Genomic DNA, 19,007 nt, shown 5'->3' on the forward strand with positions numbered 1-19,007 from the left:
GTTCTGGAAAATACTATTTTGAAAACTATGTGTAACTATGTGTATAGAAAAAGCAGGAGAGAGCTTTGGGCAATAAACAATTAAAATCCATTGGAAAAAGAAAGCAGGGCCGGAATTCTCTGGCCGTTCATGCCGGTGGGATTCTCTAGTCTCCCCCCCCCCCCCCCCCCCCATTCCTGCAGGTTTTCCAGTGGCGTGTGGTGGCTTCAATGGGAATTCCCATTGATAGCGGCTGTCATGTTCTGTAGACTGGCCAAAGTGAATGATGAAGTACAGAACATCTAGTTTAAATAATTTATTATGGAACAACTGCGTGATAAGATAACTAGGATAATTAAATAATAAACTACTAACACTAATCAACTGTGGTGGAGCTATTGCAAAATACATCTATCCTCCAGCACGACCTACTCCCAACTCTCAGACTACAGGTTCATGTGGTGGGGGTACACTGCCACCTAGTGGTTGGAGGTCGTGCATACTATTATGCACCAAACTTGCTTTCTGCATATCATCACAGCGGCAGGGCCCGCCGCGAGTGAAAGGCCCGCCACCGAGAAACATGCGGCTGCGAGGCTGGAGAACACCGCCCCAGATTTGAATAAGGGATATGTTGAATTCACAATTATTACAACACACAAAGAGGCCATTTGGACCCTCGCGTCCGCACCGACACTCCAAAAGAGCAATTCTCCCTCTTTCTCCCTCCATCCTTCCTTTTCAAACAATCCAATTGTGTTTTGAATCCCTCGATGGAACCAGCCTCCACCACGCTCTCAGACAGTTCATGCCACACTTTAACCATCGCTACGTGGAAAGGTTTCTCCTCATGTTGCTTTTGTCTCCTTTGTCAGTTACTTTAAATCTGTGCCCTCGCCATCCTTTCATGAGTGGGAACAGTTTCTCTCTATCTTCTCCCTCCAGACCCCTCAGAATTGAGACACGCGCTTGAATACTCAACATTGCCCAATATCACCTCATTAAACTTTAAGCAAAATATAATATGGAACATAGAACATAGAACGTACAGTGCAGAAGGAGGCCATTTGGCCCATCGAGTCTTCACCGACCCACTTAAGCCCTCACTTCCACCCTATCCCCGTAGCCCAATAACCCCTCCTATCCTTTTTGGTCACTAAGGGCAATTTAGCATGGCCAATCCACCTAACCTGCACATCTTTGGACTGTGGGAGGAAACCGGAGCACCCGGAGTAAACCCACGCACACACGGGGAGAACGTGCAGACTCCGCACAGACAGTGACCCAGAAGGTTGATTCACTGTCATCACTTTCAGGATTAGGGTTCTACCCCAGCTCAGAGTAATGAGATAAATGGCTTTACTGTTCTCAGATCTTAGGTTTACTAATTGAGATCAGCTTAGCTAGGTTAGGGCAGGGGTCAGCAATCTTAGCAACAAGAAGAACCATTTTTAAAATTTAGTCAAAAATATCTTAAGAGCTGCGACGCTGTTACTCAAATATCATATTAATGAGAGAGGGCATTTGATTATCAACAATATTTTAAAGCTTTTTACAAAAAGTTGTCAATCGAATGATTCTTTCTCTCCAGTACAATGTTAATAAAAGTTGGAAAACACAAAACAAACCATTTAATTCCCTTAAAAATGGGTCAGGAACTGCATTTGCGTCTTTAGAGCCATGGGTTTTAGATCCCTATGACAAAGATTGGTCTCCCACTCTGATACAGGGTGGAAATACAGTGTGCAATGAGCAAAAAGATTAATCGGCAAGTAAAATCAATGCAAAATACTGCAACTGCTAGAAATCAGAAATGAAAATAGAAAATGCAGGGAATACTCAGCAGGTCATAGAATCACACAGCACAGAAACAGGCCCTTCGGCCCACCATGTCTATGCAGACCATCAAATACTATACTTAAGTTTAATTTTTTTTATAAAGAGTACCCAATTCTTTTTTTTTCCAATTAGGGGGCAATTTAGCGGGGTCAATTCACCTACCCTATTTGAGCTGTGGGGGTCAGACCCACGCAGGCAGCACGGTAGCACAAGTGGATAGCACTGTGGCTTCACAGCGCCAGGGTCCCAGGTTCAATTCCGCGTTGGGTTACTGTCTGTGCGGAGTCTGCACATTCGTGTCTGCGTGGGTTTCCTCCGGGTGCTCCGGTTTCCTCCCACAGTCCAAAGACGTGCAGGTTAGGTGGATTGGCTATGAAAAATTGCCCTTAGTGACCAAAAAGGAGGGGTTATTGGGTTACAGGGATAGGGTGGAAGTGAGGGCTTAAGTGGGTCGATGCAGACTCGATGGGCTGAATGGCCTCCTTCTGCACTGTATGTTCTATGTTCTATGTTCTATGGCACAGAGAGAAGGTGCAAGCTCCACACGGACAGTGACCCTGGGCCAGGATCGAACCCTTCGGTGCCTGAGACAGCAGTGCTAACCACTATGCTACCATGCTGCCCTCCATCAGGTACTATACTAATCCCATTTACCAACACTCAGTCCAAAACCTTCTATGCCTTGGTGATTTCATCTTCCAAACCCACGACCACTACCATCTAGAAGGTCAAGAGCAGCAGTTACCTGGGAACCCCACCACCTAGAGGCTCCGCTCCAAGTCACTCGCCACCCCGACTTGGAAATATATCGCTGTTCCTTCTCTGTCGCTGGGTCAACATGCTGGAACCCCCTCTGAACAACACTGTGGGTGTACTTACACCTCAGGGACTGCAGTGGTTCATCACCACCATCTGAAGGACAACTAGGGCAATTAATGCTGATCTAACCAGTGATGCTCACATTCCGTAAATTAATTTTAAAAACATTTAAGTGCTTGTCCAGATCTCCTTAAATGTTGTGAATGAACCTGCCTCCACCACCCTCTCAGGCAGTTCGTTCCATATTTCCCCATACTCTGGGTGAAAAATATTTCCTCAGGTCTCCTCCAAACCACTTACTCCTCACCTTAAACCTGTGCCCTCTGGTCTTTGACACTTCTGCTATAGGGAAAAGATTCTTACCATCTACCCTATCTATGCCTCTCAGAATTTTGTATACCTCTATCAGATCCCGCCTCAGCATCCTCTGCTCCAGGGAAAACAAAGCCAGTGTATCCCGTTTCTCCGAACGTCTTGCACCATCTGTGGAGAGTGAAAGTTTCGAGTTAATGTTTCAAGTCCATATGACATCTTCAGAGCTCAACAAATATTTGTATTACATACACACCTTCTATATTTAATATCCTCGAGACAGATTCGGAAAGCAGAAAACAAGCTGCTGTTGGTTCACTAGGTTAAACGAGATGTGAAAATAATAATATTAATAATAATCTTTATTAGTGTCACAAGCAGGCTTACATTATCACTGCAATAAGGATACTTAGGAATTGTTTTTTTGGCTTTCCAATATTTTTAATGAGATATGGCAGGTTTACTGGTCAAAGAGCTTGGAAAAGTAGCTTAAATCTGTTTGAATTATTGGAATAGAATCCCTACAGTGTAGAAGGAGGCCATACAGCCCATCGGGTCTACACCAACCCTTCGAAAGAGCACTCTACCCACTCCTGCATCCACCCCGCCTTATCCCCATAACCTAACCTGCACATTAAGGGGCAATTTAGCACGGCCAATCCACCTAACCTGCACATCTTTGGACTGTGGGAGGAAACCGGAGCACACGGAGGAAACCCACGCAGACACGGGGAGAACGTGCAAACTCCACACAGGGACCTGGCTCTGCGGGCGGCCTGCGGAGTCCTCGGGGGGGCGCGGAGGGATCTGGCCCCGCGGGCGGCCTCCACGGTGGCCTGGCCTGCGATCAGGGCCCACCGATCCGCGGCAGGCCTGTGCCGTGGGGGCACTCTTTCCCTCTGCGCCAGCCGCTGTAACGGTCCACCATGGCCGGCGCAGAGAAGAACCCCCCTGTGCGTGCGCTGGGATGACACCAGCACACGCTGGCGCTCCTGCGCATGCGCCAACTCGCGCCAGCCGGTGGAGGCCCTTCGGTGCCGGTTGGCGCGGTGCCAACCCCGCCGGCGCCGGCCTAGCCCCTGAAGGTGCGGAGGATTCCGCACCTACCGGGCGGCCTGACGCCGGAGTGGTTCACGCCACTCCTCGGCGCCGGTACGTCCTGCGTCGACGGATAGCGGAGAATCCCGGCCCTAAGCTTTTAAGTCTTGCATTTTCAAACTGTGTTAAGTACCTATTTTCAATGGATAATTTCTCAACCGGATTTATGTTTCTTTGCAGAGATCTTAGAGGGAATTCTTTTCATTGTGACTGCAAACTCAAATGGCTAGTGGAATGGTTAAGCAACACAAATGCCACGGTTGATCAGATTGACTGTGCCAGCCCAGTGGAGTATCAGAATAATAAAATTAACAATCTCGCACTGAAGGAATTCGACTGCATAACAACAGGTGAGAGCAAACCTCTTTTCAAGATTAAAACGGAAAAATGTAAATCACACCTTAATTAATGCCATTTCCTTTCCTTTTTAATCTTTCAGAATTTGTCCTTGATCAGTCTTTACAGTTTCAATCCCTTTCAATCGAAGCCTTCACCTTCATGAATGATGCCAATGTTGTTATCGCTCAGCCCATCATGGGGAAGTGCAGCTTTTTTGAATGGGATCATGTGGAGATGGTTTTCAGGAACTATGACAACATTATTGGTATGGATAGTCAGTTCCTTGAAACAATAAGAGATGTTGACATTGAAATATGCTGTCTGAGCTCCATCACCCCTTTTCCCGATAAAATGCTGACCACTTGCAGGTTCCCATGTTAACTGATAGTGGTAATAGTTCTCCGTCTTCATGTATTGTTCATCTTTCTTTCAAGTCTGCCATCGTCGATCCTTTCCTCAAAAAAAACAATCCTTGACCCCCCCCCATTGCTCTTACAAAGTACTGCCCTGTCTTCACCCTCCCTTTTCCCTTAGGTTTTTGAATGTGTTGTATCTCAAATCTCTGACCATTATTGGAACTCCTTGTTTGGACCCTACCAATCAGGTTTCTAACGATGCACAGTCAGAAATTATATCCTAGGTAACTGTGGCAAAGATAAGTATCCCTTTTCATCCTTCTTGATCTGTCTGCAGCCTTTGACAAGATTGACCTCACCATCCTCCTCCAACGCCTCTCCACTCCAATCATAGCCAGAACATCACTTGCAATGGCTTCTCTTCCAGTTCATGCACCATTACCTCTCGTGTTTCCCAAGACTTGATTCTTAACCCCCTTTTATTTCTCATTGACATGCTGCCTCTCAGTGACAGCATCTATAAACACAGGATCAATTTTCACAGGTACAGGGTGGCATGGTGACACAGTGGTTAGCACTGCTGTCTCACGGCACTGACGATCCAGATTCGATTCCGGCCCCGAGTCACTGTCTGTGTGGAGTTTGCGCATTCTCCCCGTGTCTGCGTGGATCTCACCCCCACAACCCAAAGATGTGCAGGGTAGGTGGATCGGCTATGCTGAATTGCTCCTTAATTGGAAAAAAATAATTGGGTACTCTAATTTTTTTTTTTTTAAACATTTCACAGGTAAGCTGACGATACCTAGCTCTACCTCACTACCCTCTCTGTCTGGACTCCTCCAGTGTTGCTAAATGATCTGACTTCCAATTATCCAACTTCCAAAACTGCATAAGAAGGAATTTCCTCCGATTAAATATTGGGAAGACTAATTGTCTTTTAGCCATGTGGAAAACTCCATTCCCGAGCAATTGACTCAATCCCTCTCCCTGGCAATACTCACAACCTTGGTTTCATGGGATGCCGGACCTCCGACTGCATATCCATGCCATCACTAAGACTGCCTATTTCCATCTCCATACCATCGTCTGACTCGATCTGCCCTTCCAGCTCATTTGGTGAGCCTCACCCATACCTTTATTACGTCTCGGCTATCTATTCTAATAAACTCCTTGCTGGTCTCCCAAATTCTACCCTCTGCAAACTTGAGTTCACCCAATACATAAGAACCTAACGAATAGGAGATGGAGTAGGCCATTTAGCCCTTTGAGAGTACTCTGTCATTCAATAATATCCTGGCTGATCTTCTACCTGAACTCTGCCTTCCTGCACAAGCTTAATTCCCTAAGTAGCAAAATGTCTATTGCCCTCTGTGTTGAATGTAGTCACAGCTCTCCAGGGTAGAGATTTCCAAAGATTCACAATCTTTTGAGTAAAGGAATTGGAATCATAGAATCATTGAATGTTTACGGCACAGAAAGAGGCCACTTGGCCCATCCTCTCTGTGCCAGCTGAAAACTGAGCCTCTCTGCCTAATTCTATTTTTCGGTACCTGCTCAGTAGCTCTGCACAGTACGGCACTATCGGCCCATGTCAAGACACCTTTTCAATGAATTGAGGGTTTCTGCCTTGACTACCCTTTGAGGCAGTGACTCCTATAACTCGGGCGAAAAACCTATTCCTCATCTTCCCTCTAACCCTTCTAGCAATCATTTTAAATCTATGCCTCCTAGTCACTGACCTCTCTGCTGAGGTAAATAGGTCCTTCCCATCCACTCTATCCTGGCCTTACTTTTGTCCATCTCAATCCAATCTCCCCTCAGTCTCCTCTGGCCCAAGGAGAACAACACCAGCCTATCCAATCTTTCCTCATCGCTTTCCAGTCTTTCCAATCCGACAAGATCCTTGTAAATCTCCCCTTTCTCCTCAACTCAGTCCTCAACGGCCAACCTCTTATACTAGGACAGCGACTTCTATTCTTGATTTCATTGCCAATAGAAAATTATTTTCCTCTTCTATCCTGTCAATGCCTGAGGAATTTTACATTGTAGCCACCTGAGTTGGCCAACTCCCGATGTAAAATGGGGAACAGCAAAGGCTGCAGGGAAATTCAGCCAACACAGGCAGAAACCAGCAGGTGCAAGTTACTGTGGATTAAACTCTGCAAAAGCCCAGACAGCATCGATACACGCAGCCATCTGCATAATAATGTAGCAGCCATCTACATACTAATAAGCAATCCCCGGGAACAATCGCAACATTTGGGACAAACAAAGCTAAGCCAGACTCCCCGGCGCCAGCAGGAGCCAACACAAAAGAGGTTAACGGACACCTCAAGACCGCCCATCGATCAGGGAACCGCTCCAGTATTGGAGAAATCAAACCAAGCGATTGGAACGAAGTCCAATCACCTGGAACCAGGTACGGGGTCCGCCCCGGAAAGGCGGGAAGCCCCTGGGGACTATAAAGTTAAGCCCCCAAGTTCAAATTGTTCTTCTTGACCGGGTCACTCAGCAACGCGAACCAACCCTTGAGAGTGAACTGTCCAAGCTGCGCATCACTGAAATAAGTCTCAAGTCGACGCTCGCTACGAGACAGGCGCTACTAGCTACCAGTCCATACCGGCTTTGAACCCCGCAGTTTCAGAATCCGAACGAAAGGCCATTTGTTCCCCTGACCTGGTGGGCCAGTCCGAAGCTAAGTATAGGCCTGTTAGTTGTAGAAGTAGCTTAGAAGTAGAATTTATGCATGAGTAGCGATTACTGTGTATAATAAATGTGCTTTGATTTGAATCTTACTAACTGGTGTGTTGAGTTATTGATCATTACTTGAACTTGAACCTCGTGGCGGTATCATAAAGATACCTGGTGACTCGAGAGCAAAGGTTATAAAACAGAGCCAATTGAACCAACCAAAAGTTAGCAACATATTTCTGGCGACATTCTGACGGGACCTGAACGAGAAGTGGCTTAACCACTCCGGGAGAACCCAAAAATTTGAATTAGAGATCCAATTGGGAACAGAAAACTACAAGTGTTCAAGCAGTTCTGATCAATCCTCAGAATTCGGAAGTGTGTGTATGCATGCGTAACTAACAGGGCTATAAGGTAAACTGATAGATTTTTTGTTGCGACAAAACTGTCAGGAGTTTGTACTTCGAAAATTAGCGAAAGCCGTACCCGTATTTACAGCACCGCCTTAGCTCCCCTGTTCCAAATTTAAAAGAAGCATTCAGATAAGAAAGATGGCAATGCAGGCAATGCAGCGCCTCATGAACCCAGAAGAATTTGCGGTCGCAGCAGTAGAGTAGGACAATGTCCCATATGCGAGGAAGAAATCAGTAAGTACCTCAAAGGGAAAGGCTGGCCCCTTTGGAGCGAATTCTGTAGCAATGAGGAAACAGGTCCCGGGAGTATAGGACATACTTGGTGGGAGAACCTGAGCGAGATTCACAAGAAGAGCTTAGGGAAAGCTCGCAAGCCGATGGCAGTCGTGTCCTGCTTTGCACAATTGCGAGGCACAGAGGAGGTCGTTAGGACGCTCTGGAAAGAGGTAGAAGGCATACATCGAATGAGTAAGGTCGATGTCAGTGAGGTAGAAAAAGAGAACCTAGAGTTAAGGAGGAAGTTGGCAGCAAAAGACGGAGAGGTGGATGAAGCCAAGTGGGCACACCAGTCTTGTCTGGCACACTTAAGCAGCTTCCAGTCCCAGTATGAAAAGGACTATCAGGACACGCAACGTGCAGTCCTGGTATGAGAAGAAAACGAGAAGCAGGTAGAAGCATTGCAGAGGCAGTGTAGTGACCTGAAGGCAGCGTTGAGAGCACTCCATGCTGCCACCACGGAGCAAAGACAAAGCTCATTAGACCACGCAAAGTGCCAGAAGCAGATTGCAGAGCTGCAATCTCTGCTTTCGGTCCAAAAAGGATTCCAGGAAACCTTTGGAGCAAAATTAGATGAGGAAGACAGCCATGATTGGGAAGAGTTAAATGAGACAGTGCAGAGATATGTTCAGGGAACATTTGCGCAGGGAAAGCCCCAAAAGAGAAAAGTGTCCCAACCCCCCACAGAGCAGATAGTTCAGGCTCCAATGAACCCAGACACCACCCACCGCACAGCCATATCGGACGATACGGAATTTCTGTACACCACTCCCTTAACAGTGACCCAATTACGGGACGCGTGTGAGAAAATCACACCGTTCCTCCCCACCTCAGACCCCCACCATTTCTTTGCCAGAGTAAAGCAGCAGGCGACCATGTACGGCGAGCGAGAGCATGTAAAGCTCACAGTTTTGGGTTTAGACCCTTCGGTCGTAGCAGCCCTTCTCGACCCACAGAATGTAGGAGGAAGCGCCCTTGCAGAAATGCATACCGTGGTCCTGGATTCGATCGGGTATAACCGGGGTGACCCCGTAGATGGTCTCAATAAATGCAGGCAAAAAAAACCCGAGCACCCCACACGTTTGCTGGACGCCTGTGGATCCACTTTGCAGCAGTTTTTGGAGACTTAGACCGTGCCCATTTGTCCCCAGACACCATGGCCAATTGGACCCGCACCCTTATCTCACATGCCACAGAAACAGGACAAAAAACTTGCGTGAATTATGATCCCTCAGAGGAGGCTCATAACGAGAAATGGGTAGTAAAAGGATTGTCCCGCGCCTGGGAGCAGTCTGTACAAAACAAAACCGCAGTTAAAAATCCCGAAGAAAAGCAGGCCGACGCAGGCATACAAGCAGTAAAATCACACCAGAACCCCGCATGGGTAAATGAAGGAAAGAACAGCCCCCCACAAAAGTCACAGGAGTGTTATAACTGTGGCCATTTAGGACACTTTGCAAAAGAGTGCAATGCCCCACAAAAGCCACAGAGAGCCCAGCAGACGGGCACTCTAAGTAAGAATAAGACTGAACCCATACATAGTGTGAGCACCCGCTCAGATCAGACGAACTTGAACGGAACAAACTGACGGTGTTCGGGCTCCCCCAGATGGGTCTGCGACACACTTTGTGATAGGTCCGGACGACCGGTAGTTGCAGCGAAAATAGGGGGACAGCCCATCGAGTTTCTCTGGGACACAGGAGGGTCCCGTACCACAATAAATTCCTCCACCCTGTTTCAAAAAGACACGTGGCCCACTACAGCCATTATCACCCTCAGCGGCTTTACAGGCCACTCACAGCAGGGACACATCACAGCCCCTGTACCCATTCAAATCGGCAGTATCACCACCAAGCACCCCGTAGTTTTAGTTGACCTGCCCCACACGGCAGAACACATTCTGGGAATAGACTTCATGAACTCTCACCACTTTTCATTTGATCCAGTCAACCAATGTGTCTGGAAAATGGCAAAGTCTGCAAGAGCCCCCGCAACGCTCACCATAGGAGAATACACCAACAAAATTAGCGCAGTAGGCGAATTTTGGTTTAACCCGACGACAATTAGCACGGACAAGCAGGTTAGGGCAGATTTACAAAGGAACAGGACAGCATTCGCGACCCACAAGCATGACTGTGGATGGATGACTGGTTCAGTACAAATCACAGGACCTGACCCGAGACCCCAAAAAACAGTATGGATTTCCCCAAGAGGCAGAGGGAGAAATCGCAAAAGTAATCGAAAGCTTATTAGAGCAGGGCGTACTTAGATCAGTAGCCTCCACTAATAATGCCTCGATTTGACCAGTGAGGAAGCCCAATGGATCATGGCGACTGACCATCGATTACCTGGAACTCAACAAAATCATCCCCGCAGCAGCCCCCACCGTAGCCACAAGTCCTGAGACCATGCTCAAGCAGGGTCTCAATTCCCGATTCTTTATGGTTTTGGATATCAGTAATGGATTCTGGTCCATTCCATTGGCAAAGGCGTGCCAGTACAAATTTGCCTTCACCTTTAAAAACCAACAGTACACGTGGACATGCCTTCCACAAGGATTCCACAACTCCCCCTCCATTTTCCACCGACAGCTGGCAAATGGTTTAGCCAAATCTTCTCGCCCCGAATGTTTGGTCCAGTACGTAGACAACCTACTACTGCAGACAGACACCAAGGAAGAGCACATTGAGCTTCTGTCCGAACTCCTGGAACTCTTACATTCAATTGGTTGTAAAGTTAACTCCAAAAAGGCCCAGATTTTGGAAGATAAGGTGACATATTTGGGTACAATTATCACATATGGTAAACGCGAGATCGAGCACAAAAGGATTGACTCGATTGCTAAATTACCCCTTCCCCAGAACGTTTCCGCCCTCCGGTCGTTTTTAGGACTGGTTGGCTACTGCTGAAACCATATTGACGGTTTCGCCAGCAAGGCAGCGCCCCTCTCAGACCTCCTAAAGAAAGGATCCCCCTGGGAATGGCTTCCGCAGCATACGGATGCTGTGGATGCGTTGAAACAAGCACTCATAGCAGCCCCCGCACTACAAGTTCCAGACCCGCTTTCCCCCTATGCGATAGAGGTGGCAAGCACAGATGCACCCTTTCGGCCGTGCTCCTTCGGGAACGGCACAAACAGTTAAGGCCCGTGGCTTACGCCTCCAGAGTTTTAGATGCTATGGAGCAGGGATTTTCAGTCTGTGAAAGGCACCTGCTCACAGTATTCAGGGCAGTACTGTATTTTTCTTACATTACCAGACTGAACCCCATCACAATCCTCACGGAACACACCCACTCCCAACTTTTACTGGACGGACGACTCAAGGACAGTACAGTCAGTCAGATTAGAGCAGCTAGATGGACCCTTCTTTTGCAGGGACAGGACATCGCTGTTAAAAGGACAAAGACCCGCACTTTTTAGTTGACAACTTACAGTACCCCGGAACCCCCCATGAATGTGAAATTATATCCCCACACCACAACACAGGCCCCTTTATTGCTAAACACCCCCCAGAAAGATAGGTAGTTCACCCCAGAGCCCCAAGCACACAGACACGTGCGAACCCATAAAGATATATGTGGATGGATCTTCCACAATATTAGAAGGGAAGCGCATAACAGGATGTGGTATTTATGTCGAGGACGCGCAGGGACGCGCCCCAGAAGAAATAGCAATAAAACTTCCAGGCCACTTAGGCGCGCAGGCAGCAGAACTTGCGGCCATCGCATACATAGTGGAACACCCAGATTTCTTCCCCAGCCCAGCAGACATATACTTGGACAGCCTCTATGTCTGCAGCAGCCTCACGGAATTCCTACCCCTGTGGAAAGCAAGAGGATTTGTTTCCGCAGACGGAAAACCCCTCCCTTCAGCCCCATTGCTCCGTCACATTTTAGAGAGAGCACAGAACAGGACTTTTGGGATAGTCAAAGTCCGTAGTCACCATCGTTCCTCCCTCCCATGAAATGTAAAAGCCGATGCACTGGCTAAAGCAGGTTCCAGGCATGGATATTTTTGGACAACCCCCGAAAGCGCACCAGTGAAAGCAGTTCAGGTCTCGCAGACTAATATTGAGAATTTAGTGCAGGCTCAGAAGCAGGACAGCAATCTCAGGGAGATTTTAACAGGAAGCTATCCAGCACCCTATGATAGATTTAAGAATACACCAACCACACATGACGGTGTGGTGTTAAAAGACACCCTTTATGTGGTTCCTGAACAGGCCGGGAATCAACTGATTTGTTTGTTCCATGACAGTCATGGACATCAGGGAATCAATCCCACTCAGGCAGCTCTGCTGGTGGCCGAGTTTAAAAGAAGATGTTACTCACTACATTGAGAATTGCCTTATCTGTGCCCAGAATAATCCGGACAGATATGCCAAGAAGGCTCAGCTTAGTCACACCCGACCCGTTAATGGCCCCTGGATTAACCTCCAGATTGATTTTATAGGACCATTGCCCCCTTGCAGGAATGGTTATAAATATATACTCGTGGTGATAGACACGTTTACAAAATGGGTGGAAGCATGTCCATCCAGAACAAACACTGCAAAGACCACAGCCAAGATCCTAACCCACCACATCTTTATGAGATGGGGACTCCCCCGCAGCATTGAATCCGACCAAGGTTCCCATTTTACGGGATGTGTCATGAAGAACGTCCTCACGATATTTGGCATTACCCAAAAATTCCACATTGCATACCACCCCCAGTCGAGTGGTATCATGGAGCGCATGAATCGGACCCTAAAATCCACCCTCTGAAAAATGGTCCAGCAAAACAACACCACTTGGGATTCAGTCCTCCCTTTTGCGCTGATGTTTTTGCGAAACACGGTTTCCACATCCACAGGTTACACCCCACACACCCTCATGACCGGACGCCCCATGAAAGGCACAGAATTTTTATTAGGCTTAGATTTGACCAGCCCCGAAGTGACGGCCCTCACACATGAGAAAGTAGTAGAACAATTAGTGGAGAATGTTAAAACGGCTCAGCTAGCAGCCGCAGTGAAATTGGGCACAAGAGTAAGGCCTGTTTCGATAAGACAGTGCATGCGACTGAGTTCAGTGTAGGAAAGCAAGTCATGCTGTCCATATAAAACCCCAGCACATTCCTGTCACCAAAGTACTCGGGTCCGTACGCCATTGCGGACAAAGTAAGCCCTTCCGTCTACAAAATAAAGTACCCCAATGGAAAGACTGCGAGGTTCCATATCAACCAGCTGAAGGCATATGGAACACAGTCTAACCACGCACACCACGTCATGCTCGATGCAGCAGACCACACCCCACCCACAGCCAACGTAACCCTACCCTCCCCCAACACGTCCAGCCCAGCCACGGACTCAACCCCGACTCCACCCCCGAAATATACACTCCACCCCGGAACGCCCACAGACAGCAGCAGCAGCAACAGCGACTGTGACTCAGACAATAGCCACAGCACACCTCCCTACTATCCCCATGCAACAGGACCCACACCCAGCGAATCTGACCACGATTTGAGTGATCCCTTCATGATCACTTTCCTAAACAAACCCCACCACCGACCACCGACCTACAATGACGACCCCGATTCAGTCCCCACAGAACTAGACACCACCTTTTGGCACCGAGACAATTCGTACAGACTCGTCCGGAACGACGAGAGCAATTCAAAATCACACCATGCAGCCCTATCAGCCCTGATACACTCGAGAGTTTGGCATCCGGGAGAAGATGACGACTTGGAGTCTGACTCCCAAAACGAGAACCCCTTTGCGACCCTGTTCGCAACCGATAACTGAGGTGTCCAGATGATGTTTTAAAAGGAACCGCTTGGGAGAAACGGTGTCCTTTCTGATGGAACCTGCAGCATGTTTCATGTTGTTTGTCGTGTTTTGTTAAATGTTGTACGTTAGACTGGAAATTGTTTTTCCACGGCTCCACGCCACCACCCCTCTGACGCCCACTGGCAGTCAGAGAAACTAATTTGGAGAGACGCTAGTTCAGAGGAACTAGTTTGTCCGCAGAGACTTGTTAAGGTCCTAGGCGCCAGTTCAGTGGAACTCGTCTGTCGACGGAAACACAGACCCCCATTCGTAACTACTCTTCTGGTTCGAAGTTAGAACCAATACGGCAACCCCCCACGATGACTACATTTCTTGCCCATTCTTGTCGGTTGCTCAGACAGTGGAGAAATGGCATTGGGACCCGCCTTGCCTGGGAACCCCCCCTCTGGTCAGCTACGCTCGGGTAGGGCACACACGGCATTGGTCGCCGTCCTACCCGGGGACTCCATCCAAATCTTACCCGTCGCGGCCTATACGCACCTCATTTCGGCAAAATTTTGTTCAAAAAGTTTTGTTTTGTTTTCAGGCGACCCTTAGGTTGCCAACCTTATGCTATTTACATCCTCAAATATTTGGATGGTAAATCGCACAGCCTGCGAGACGGCTCGCGCTGGTTCATTGTTTGTAAGTGTGTCTTGTCTTGAAATTCGGTTTTTGAAAAAAAAATGAGGGAGTCACACATAGTGACCAATTATAAAGGGAGTAATTGGCACTAAAGGACAGACAGGCTATCGTACGAGATATTAAAACAAGGTAGTAACAGACACTATGCTTGATCACACAGAAGTCCAGAAGCTCCAGGACCGGAGAAGAGAAGAGAAGTGAAAGAAGAAGAACCATGAGGACATCCTCCGCGTGGCTCATCGTTATAATGGACATTTGGTTGCGCGCGAACCCCCTGACCTCAACCCCCCAGCCGTTAATGATTTACTTCCCCACAGTACCCAGAGCCCAGTCACAAGCATCACCACACCATCTTGGTGTGACAGGTTTATAACCTGGTACTCTCTGTCCTACGTACTAGAATCCCTATTGGTATTGGAGATACTCGGCTGCATCGTGCAGAATATTCGTCTGAGAAAATGGAGAAGGAGAGCCTAACGCGCTCGCACCCCGCTATATAGAATAAGATCCCCTATTTTCGGATACGACCAGACCCCCAATCCCCGCGATCTATAATAAAGAACATTCATTTGCGATTTGTTGTAAATAAAGAAATGTTCATGAGCAATTGTACAATCCTGAGCTTGACTGCTAAGCCAGGAAAATGTGTATAAAACTGCTATGATTTTGTTTGTATGGTTTAGGAAGTTAGTGTGATGAAATGTTTGAGGGAGTGTAGTTTATTAAGGATAGTTAGAGGTTCCCATTTTCTTGTTTTGTAATGCATGCCCCTGTTTGACATAGCGCCCCTCAGAATTGTTAGTTAAAATTGTTTTTTGCATAGTTGTGGTCAGTGTAGAGGCCATAGAAGAGTGCTCGCCGGGTCAGGGAATGGAAAGCAACACAGTTATGTGATCCTTCACGCTTCGCGTTAGGATCACAAGGAGGGAGTGTAGCCACCTGAGTTGGCCAACTCCCGATGTAAAATGGAGAACAGCAAAGGCTGCAGGGAAATTCAGCCAACACAGGCAGAAACCAGCAGGTGCAAGTTACTGTGGATTAAACTCTGCAAAAGCCCAGACAGCATCGATACAAGCAGCCATCTGCATAATAATGTAGCAGCCGTCTACATACTAATAAGCAATCCCCGGGAACAATCGCAACATTTGGGACAAACAAAGCTAAGCCAGACTCCCCGGCGCCAGCAGGAGCCAACACAAAAGAGGTTAACGGACACCTCAAGACCGCCCATCGATCAGGGAACCGCTCCAGTATTGGAGAAATCAAACCAAGCGATTGGAACGAAGTCCAATCACCTGGAACCAGGTACGGGGTCCACCCCGAAAGGCGGGAAGCCCCTGGGGACTATAAAGTTAAACCCCCAAGTTCAAATTGTTCTTCTTGACCGGGTCACTCAGCAACGCGAACCAACCCTTGAGAGTGAACTGTCCAAGCTGCGCATCACTGAAATAAGTCTCAAGTCGACGCTCGCTACGAGATAGGCGCTATTAGCTACCAGTCCATACCGGCTTTGAACCCCGCAGTTTCAGAATCCGAACGAAAGGCCATTTGTTCCCCTGACCTGGTGGGCCAGTCCGAAGCTAAGTATAGGCCTGTTAGTTGTAGAAGTAGCTTAGAAGTAGAATTTATGCATGAGTAGCGATTACTGTGTATAATAAATGTGCTTTGATTTGAATCTTACTAACTGGTGTGTTGAGTTATTGATCATTACTTGAACTTGAACCTCGTGGCGGTATCATAAAGATACCTGGTGACTCGAGAGCAAAGGTTATAAAACAGAGCCAATTGAACCAACCAAAAGTTAGCAACAACATGTTACAAGTACATCACCTCTCATTCTTCTACCGTCGAGCGGATATAGGTTTAAACTACCAATCTCCACATAGGTCAATCCCCTCATCCAAGGAACAAGTCTGTACACTCTTTCAAGGGCAAGGACCAGAAATATGGAGTCCAGAATTGCACACAGTACTCCAGGTGTGGCCTTGCCAACGCCCTGTATAATTGCAGTAATATTTCTTTACTCTTATACATTAATCCGTTTTACCAAAAGCTAACATATCATTTGCTTTCTTAATTTGCTTGCTGTACCTGCATGCTAACCTACCTTGATTCATGAACGAGTACGTGTACAAATCTCTTACTCGTCAATCCCTTTCACCCATTATCCTTGAATTCTCTGAGGGAGTTAATGGCTTCCCATTAACCAAAGCTATTTTAAAATCCTCATCCTTGTTTTCAAACCCTGCCATTGCCTCACCCCCTCCTTATCTCTGTAATCTTCTCCAGCCCTATGTTCTCTCTAGGATACTTGAGTTCCTCTAATTCCAGGCTCCAGAGCATCCCCAGTTTTAATCATTCCACCGTTGGCAGCTGTGGTTTCAACTGCCTGGACCCTAACTTCTGAGATTCCTTTCCGAAACATCGCTCTTCAAAACCTACCTTTTTGACCAACGTTTTTGGTTATCTGCCCCAGTATTTGCTTAGGTGACTAAAATGTTGCATTGTAACACTCCTGTGTAGCACCTTGGAACATTTTAATATGCTAGAGGCGGTATATCAATACAAGTTGTTGTTGGAACTTGCCCAGTTTTTAGGCTTGTTGGTTTGAGATCTCCAGCTTTGGCTTCTCGCTCATCTCTGATTATAGAGGCCAAGCCCTCAATTTTTAAAAGTTTCTCCCTGTTCCTCTCTGCTTCTGCATTTCTCTTAAGATACTCTTAAAACCTGCCTCTTCAACCAAGTTTTGGTCCCAATAGCTCTTAATGTGGCTTGGCATAAAGTTTAGATTTAACACCCCTGGGAAATTTAACTGCTTTAAAGTTGTTGTTGATATAATTATTAAAATGTTTCCCCTCTAGATCTCCCCCCCCAACCGCCTCTCGACCCCAAGGACCTACTCCAATATCCTTATTCCAACTTTGGACCTGACAAAAAATAACAGCCATAACCACGATAACAGTGTTAGGTTATGTTTCCTCTGCACACTAATCACAGACATTCCTTCTCCTGCTGTAGGCAACTCGATTGTGTTCTGCAAACCACTGATCATCGATGCTCAGCTGTTTGTCATTGTGGCCCAGTTGTTTGGTGGCTCCCACATCTACAAAAGGGATGGTTTTTCCAACAAGTTCATCAAGATGCAAGATGTGGACAACTTTAAAATCAGAAAACCCAATGACATTGAGACATTTGAAATAGAAGGCGAGTGGTACTTTATAATTGCTGACACATCCAAGGCTGGGTCCACCACTGTGTACAAATGGAACGGCAATGGATTCTACTCCCATCAGAGCCTGCACTCCTGGTTCAGGGACACAGATGTGGAGTACCTCGAAATAGCAAACAAGCCACATTTGATCCTGTCAAGTAGCTCCCAACGCCCTGTCATCTTCCAGTGGAGTAAAAGCCAGAAGCAGTTTGTGTGGCGCACCGATATCCCAGACATGGAGGATGTGTACTCAGTGAAACATTTTGTCATCAATGATGATCTCTACATTTGCCTGACCAGATTCATAGGTGACTCCAAAATGATGAAATGGGAGAACTCCAGGTTTGTGGTCAAACAGTCCTTTCCGTCCCGTGGTGCCATGGTGTTCCAACCTCTCAGAGTAAATAGCTGGCAATACGCCATTCTCGGCAGCGACTACTCCTTCACCCAGATCTACCGCTGGGAAAGCAGCAAAGAGAAATTTGTAAAATTCCAAGAACTAAACATCCAGGCTCCACGATCATTTACATTTGTGGTGACAGACCATCGAGAGTTCATGTTCAGCTCAAGTTTTAAGGGGAATACACAAATATACAAACATATCACCATTGATTTGAGCACAATATGAGAAAACATTCAAATGTGTTTAAGGATCAGTAAAATGACATCCTAAAAGTAGCTTTGGGTAATAATATTTACATGGACGTGATAATGAAACGTATGCATCATGATTTATCATTGTTTTGTGATGAATGCTATCAGGTTCCAGTGTACTGGGAAAATATTTCTATTCCTAGTGTTCATTTTCCCTATTTTCAATCACATTACACATAGTGGTTTCTGAACTTTTACCGTGACATGGTGAGCAATTAACTGTTGTATTTTGCCGATGCAAGCTGTAAATATTTATGTAATCACATCTGTTACTAGAGCAAATATTGAGGTGTACATTTCCATTTATTTATTCTACTCAGTGAACAATCTTCCAAATAAAATCTTTACATTTTTGTGCGGTTTTTAACAAAGATTATTTCACAACAGTTAACTCCTCTTTACGAATGTGAGAACTATTTAATGCAAGATTTTGATTGCTCTTCTTTATATTCAAATAAATATGCTTCTTTCTCGAGGAATACTTTTATGGCTTTGTTGTAAGCAGCAAACAGTTAATGATGACCGTATTTGCCACTCCTCCACACAGACATTTCCCTCC

The 19,007-nt window shown here is 46.7% G+C and overlaps 1 protein-coding gene across 3 annotated transcripts in view; it reads left to right on the forward strand.

Moving 5' to 3' along the window:
• LOC140385848 (leucine-rich glioma-inactivated protein 1-like) overlaps positions 1-18,801 on the forward strand; it is a 105,053-nt gene extending 86,252 nt beyond the window's left edge. For all 3 annotated transcript variants that reach the window (XM_072468438.1, XM_072468436.1, XM_072468437.1), the window contains 3 exons: positions 4,228-4,397; positions 4,487-4,651; positions 17,602-18,801. In XM_072468438.1, coding sequence (XP_072324539.1) covers positions 4,228-4,397; positions 4,487-4,651; positions 17,602-18,422 — 1,156 coding nt within the window. In that variant the 3' untranslated portion in view covers positions 18,423-18,801. The remainder of the gene's footprint in view (positions 1-4,227; positions 4,398-4,486; positions 4,652-17,601) is intronic.
• The last annotated feature ends 206 nt before the right edge of the window (positions 18,802-19,007 follow it).

The sequence above is a fragment of the Scyliorhinus torazame genome, chromosome 11 (assembly GCF_047496885.1).
Source record: "Scyliorhinus torazame isolate Kashiwa2021f chromosome 11, sScyTor2.1, whole genome shotgun sequence".
NCBI classification, from domain to species: Eukaryota; Metazoa; Chordata; class Chondrichthyes; order Carcharhiniformes; family Scyliorhinidae; genus Scyliorhinus; species Scyliorhinus torazame.